Below are 5,913 nucleotides of genomic sequence, written 5' to 3' on the forward strand. Positions count from 1 at the left end.
CTCTCTCTCTCTCTCTCTCTCTCTCTCAAAAATAAATAAACATTAAACGAATTTTTAATAAAATCCTGGAAGGAAAAAAATCAACTTTGGCAAAGATGTAGAGAAATCAGAACTTTCAAACACTGCTTGTGGAAGTGTGAAATGGTACAGCTACTCTGGAAAACAGTTTGGCAATTTCTTAATAAGTTAAAAATGGAGTTGCCATATGGCACAGCAATTTCATTCCAAGGTATAAACCCAGGAGAATTGAAGACATATATTATTCTCACAAAAACTTCTACATAAATGTTCATAGGAGCACTATTCACAATTGCTGAAATGTGGAACCAACCCAATTGTTCATCAACTGATGACCAGATACATCAAAGGTGGTAAAACCGTACAAGGGGTTATTGTCTAGTCATCAAAAGCCATGCAGTACTGTCACATGTGTAGATGAACTTCAAGAACATTGTGCTAAGTGAAAGAAGCAAAAGTCCATGTCTTGTATAATTCCATTTATATGAAATCTCCAGAACAGGCAGATCCAAGAGACATAAGTAGATTAGTGGTCGCCAGGGAATTGGCGTGGGAGGAATTGAGATATGGGCTTTCTTCTCAGAATGATAATAATATTTTAGACTTAGTGGTAATAGTTGTGCAACATCAGGACTATAATAAAAGCCACTGGACTCTCCATTTTAAAATGGTCAGAATGACGGCTTTTAAGTGTTGTCAATTTCACCTTTTTTTTTACATTTTTTCATTTTTTAGTATGTTTTTAATGTGAAATTTATTGTCAAATTGGTTTCCATACAACACCCAGTGCTCATCCCAACAGGTGCCCTCCTCAATTCCCACCACCCACTTTCCCCTCCCTCCCACCCCCCATTGACCCTCAGTTTTTTCTCAGTTTTTAAGAGTCTCTTATGGTTTGGCTCCTCCTTCTCTAACATTTTTTTAAAAAAATAAAAAAATTGAAAGCTTCAAAAAATAAAAATAAAAATAACCAAAAAGGAGCATTTCAAACATAAAGAACAAGAAAAACATGTCCCTGGTTTCCATAAGATTAAAGTCATACAGCCTTGCAGATACTAAAACATGAGATAAAGTCTGTAACTTTCTGGAATGTCATTGGCTATGATGATTTATGATGCATCGTGTGAAAAAAACATATGTAATCCTGCACTGACTGTTCCTTCCTCAGAGAAGTCTCTTCTTTGTGAAGATTTTGTATCCTGGGTGGCTATCTTAACTTGGGCTTAAATGAAAGTCTTCTCCCTTCTGTCTAAAATTAAAAACAAACAAACAAACAAACAACTTTTATTCACTTTGAATCAACATAGCTGTTTTGCAGTGTTGTTCAACTCTCCTATTTCCTTGTTGATCTTTTGTGTAGTTGTTCTATCCATGATTAACAGTGGGATATTGAAATCTCATTCTGGGAAGTACACTTCTGAATAAAAAAGGGAAGTTTAGAGTAATGACGCTGCTTTCCTTGGTGACCCTTTCCCAAAGTATCGTCCTAAACTTTTTTTTTTAATTTTTTCAACGTTTATTTATTTTTGGGACAGAGAGAAACAGAGCATGAACGGGGGAGGGGCAGAGAGAGAGGGAGGCACAGAATCGGAAGCAGGCTCCAGGCTCGAGCCATCAGCCCAGAGCCCGACGCGGGGCTCGAACTCACGGACCGCGAGATCGTGACCTGGCTGAAGTCGGACGCTTAACCGACTGCGCCACCCAGGCGCCCCCGTCCTAAACTATTTTTAAGCAGAAGCAATACAATGAAAACAAAGGTATAGTCCCCCAGAGTGGCTTCTTTGCAGTGGGAATATGCATGCTGTGCTACCTCCTTGCAGCATCCTTTCCTGATTTTCTAGCTGAAGGGAGTTTCTTTTCCTTCTGAACTCCTTGTCAATTTACCGAGGACCTTCCTGCTTGCATTAAATTGCTCCTTCATCGATCTCATCTCCCCTAGGAGTGTTTCAGCCCCTCTGAGGGTAGAACTTTGTCTCATTCATCCTTAGCTCCAGCTTCTTGCTCAGCGATTTTCATTCCATGGACTTTTGATAACATTTCAGAATACACGTTCAGAAGAAACGTATCATTGCTATTTGCCCACAGAGTGGTTTTATACATGTATTATTTCACATGTGGTTTGGAGTATGGACTGTGGAGCTGGGGTCAAGATGGCAGCATGGGAGGATCCTGAACTCACCTCCTCCCATGAACACAAGAATTCAACAGCTGCTTATGGAACAATTCCCTCTGAAAAGGATCTGAAAGATAGCTTAACAGTGTCTGTACAATAACGGATAAAAGGATAAAATATATGGAAACAGGAGAGGCAGAGACACAGTCTCACAAGAAACCCCACTCCAGGTGTGGTGACCCACAGTCAGGAGGATCTCATAATACAGAAGTTGTCCCAGAGGACTGAGGGGTTTGTGAGCTACCTCAGGCACCCCAACTCTTGGGAACTACATGGCAAAGATGAGCCTCCAAGCATAGGGCCTTCAAAAACTAGGACTTACTTCCTGAAGTACTCAAGGGCTTCTGTTGAGCCGTGGTGTGGCTCACTCCTGTCTTGTCTTCTTTGTGCCTCCCACACCTGGCATTCTCAAGGATACCTGCTCTTTGAATGCTCTTCAGGATTTTTTGTTTTTTAACTACAAGCCTATTATTAGGCAAAAGCAATAGGCTGAGCCATTTGTGGGAACTTCTAATGGCAAACACTTCATGGGAAATCTCCAGGGAACATGTGCTTTGAGTTTCCTAGGGACCTCCTAATTCCAAAAAATATTTATATTTTGGAGCCTCTCAGAGGCTAAGATTTCCTTGAGGTGATAAATGGCCTACAAGGTAGTTAAGCACTCTCTATGGATAATTTGTGTTTCATTTTCACAATAACACACAAGTCTGACTCTATTACTGTGCCCATTTCACAAGTAAGGAAACTGAGGCTCAGAGAGGGATGATATTACAAAAGTGGCAGTTCGTGGAACTGAGATGAAACCTTAGGCCTGTTTATAGACCCCCACACAACGGGAAGAATTCAGGCATCAGATGGACATCCTTTTACCATCTCTCCATTCTGTGAATGACTGAGACTGGAATCCCATAGGAGCCTCTGTCCCAGGGGCCCCTCTCCCATGTCTTACCCAATCGCACCCAAGCCAGGCAGCTCCAGTAGGTTTCTGGTGCTGGGGGCAGGAATATCTTCGGTTGGTCCCCATGGCTGAGGGCCCATGTATCAGAGAGGATGCTAGCCACTTTCTGGGAGAGATTAATCATTCTTCCAGAGCTCCATTTGTCTTCTTCTCCTTTGGGGTCATTGATTATCTCATCTAATCTCTGCAACAACACCAAGAAACAGGTACCATTAACATCTCCATTTGACTGATAACAAAACTAAGGTTTTAGCTAAGCAGTTTCCTCAAGGACATTTGGTTTTAGTGACAAGGCCAGGATTTAAACACAAACCTGTTTGGCTGCCAAGCCTGTGTTTTTAGTCACTTGCTAGAACACCTCTCCTGTGAATTTGTACTTTCTAGGGCCAGGCATGGATGGGGTTTGAATCTCATGATCTTTGGTTATGAAACAGACACCTTACCAGGGGGTCTTTGCCAACATTTCAAAGTTGAAGAACTTTTTTGGTTTTACCTTTTCAAGTTGGGACCTTTGGTTTAGCACATCCTTTATCAAATTAAAGTGTGGAGAATTGTTTTGCCTTGGGTCTTGGAGTCAGAAAATTTGAAGGTCCAAGTAGCAGTTTTTCTCCTGGGTCCTCATCAGGCACACCAGGTCACAGAGAAGATTTGAAACCGGCTCCACATTTGTCTCGGGGAACCACCTAGGCAAGTTGGAGAAAAGGCAGTGTGTCGGTACGTGTCTCAGAGAGATCATCTTGGAGGTCATAGTGCTGCGAACGAATCCATAAGGTCAACAATTTCTTTATGAATACAAACAAGAGTCAGAGCGCTGGAGAGAAAGAAATTGAACACAAATATCTACCAACTTCAACAACAGACTCTATTAAGGGACTTGAGCTATTGGGAGGATGGGGGCGCTGCTGTCCCTGACTCCTCTGAGAACTGCTTACCGTTTGCAATTTCAATGCCAGCTCTGGGGCAGGAGGAACTTTCCCAGACTTGGAACAAGCCAAGTACTGGATCACTTTCATTGGCTCCTAGGCCTAAAAGACAATCTCCTTTGCCTGTGGAAGGTGGGGCTTGGGGGCCGTGAGGCAAAATGAAACAATGAATATATCTTGACTTTTAATAGTATGTCAAGAGAAATAGGCCACAGACTATAGTGCCAGGTGTGGTAGACTTTAAGATAACAGACCCAGAAGTCGAGTAAGATTTTATCACAAAGTCTTGCACTGATGAAAGAGATTGCTCATCAGTCACAAGAGCCCTGAGCCCTGAACACTGAACCCACAAAAATGTCAGGGTTTCTTTTAAAAACTGTCACATTGAAAGTCCTCTAGATATTGTCCCATAAGACTGTCTCATAACAAAGTTTGTAGCATTTAGATCTGGAGAGGAGACCTTGTGATACTCAGCAGAAGAGGGAAAGGTAGACCTTAGAGTCTCGAGTTAGCAAAATCTAAGAAGGTTATTTAAAAGGAGGTATTGATAATACACATTTCAAAGCAGTCCCAGTATTTAACAAAATATCGAACATGTATCCTTTGTTGGAATTTCAACTTCATTTTTCTAACTGGGTGATGTGTAAATTTATCTGTTTCAGGTGGCTGGCGCTCTTCTTCCCAATTCCCATCCACGTTTGCAAACATAGAAAAGAGTAAACAATGACTGCTTTGGGTTATTGATAGATTTATTCAAGTTCTAGAAACTCGGGATTAGTGATTTTCATTTGATGATACTGGCATATCATCAGTGTACTCAACATTAGAACAAAAATACTTGTAACAAATCATGAGAGTTCAAATGCTGTTATTAGCTTCCTACTGTCTACAATACGAACAAATTCTTTAGAGTAATGTCTGGTTAGATATAGGTTCGGTTGCTTCAACAAACACACCCAGTAACTTATTCCTTCCTTCCTGAATAGTCTGGGCATATGCAGTCCATAGCTGGCTTAGCAGCTCCACCCTCTCAGGGACTCAGGTTCCTTCTGTGAAGGTGCTCCACCACCTCTAGGGTAGAACTGAGAGGACTCAGCATCATGTCCACATCCAGGAAGTGGGAAGTGAACGTGGGAAAGGGGAGGACATGCCTCTAGCTTCAGAGAATAACCAGAAAGTTTTCCATATCACTTCTGCTCACATTTAATTGGTCTGAACTTAGTCGCCTGGCTGTACATAGCTTCGTGAGAGGCTGGGAAATGTGGTCTTTCCTTTTGAGTGGTTATGTGTTCGGCCAGAAATAGGGCATTCCATTTCTATGAGAGAACTGAGGGCATGACCATTGAGTGACCACTAACAGTTTCTGTCAGGGTCCACCCCTTTGATTAAACAACTGTCCGCAAATACACACAGAGCATCATCCCCACGCATAGAACATTGTCATATTCAAGAAATATAACCTCCAGGTCTCATAGAATGACTACATCTGGGTCAAAATTTAGTATCTCTTGTTACTCCTTGGTTCTCTCCATTCAGTGGGGATAGAATTCCTCTCTGACAAACTATAAACTAAAGCATGAGTTATGTCTAGTCTCCAAACCAACCAATATCTATCCCTGGAGTAGGATATTGCTATAAAAACTCCAATACTGGAAAGACAAGAGTGAATAATGAGGTAACATAGGTCCCTAGCAATGATCCAACTCCCCTGGGCATGAATTATGACAGAACCCTGTCCTGGCACTCTATGGGGCCTCAGTTCATTCAGTAGGTCCTGATTCTGCTGTCTGGGAAGCATTCCTTCCTCTGCTGTCATCTTTAGCTTTTGTCTTTCCCTCTGG

General features: G+C 41.9%; 1 protein-coding gene across 7 annotated transcripts in view; it reads right to left on the reverse strand.

The window, feature by feature from the left end:
* The window catches only part of LOC121022452 (acyl-coenzyme A synthetase ACSM6, mitochondrial-like), a 7,518-nt gene extending 2,881 nt beyond the window's left edge, over window positions 1–4,637 (reverse strand). Inside the window, exons 1-3 of one of the 7 annotated variants that reach the window (XR_005786950.1) lie at window positions 3,643–3,865; window positions 2,198–2,280; window positions 926–1,267 (exon numbers count right to left, since the gene is read on the reverse strand). Coding sequence is in view for 1 of the 7 variants with exons in the window: in XM_040463584.1 (XP_040319518.1) it covers window positions 3,141–3,273 (133 nt within the window). In the remaining 6 variants the exon portion in view is untranslated. The other 6 variants (XR_005786953.1, XR_005786949.1, XR_005786951.1 and 3 more) reach the window with 6 other exon arrangements.
* Window positions 4,638–5,913: the final 1,276 nt, after the last annotated feature.

Source organism: Herpailurus yagouaroundi, unplaced genomic scaffold, assembly GCF_014898765.1.
Source record: "Herpailurus yagouaroundi ecotype Mexico unplaced genomic scaffold, PumYag 408, whole genome shotgun sequence".
In the NCBI taxonomy this organism is placed as follows: Eukaryota; Metazoa; Chordata; class Mammalia; order Carnivora; family Felidae; genus Herpailurus; species Herpailurus yagouaroundi.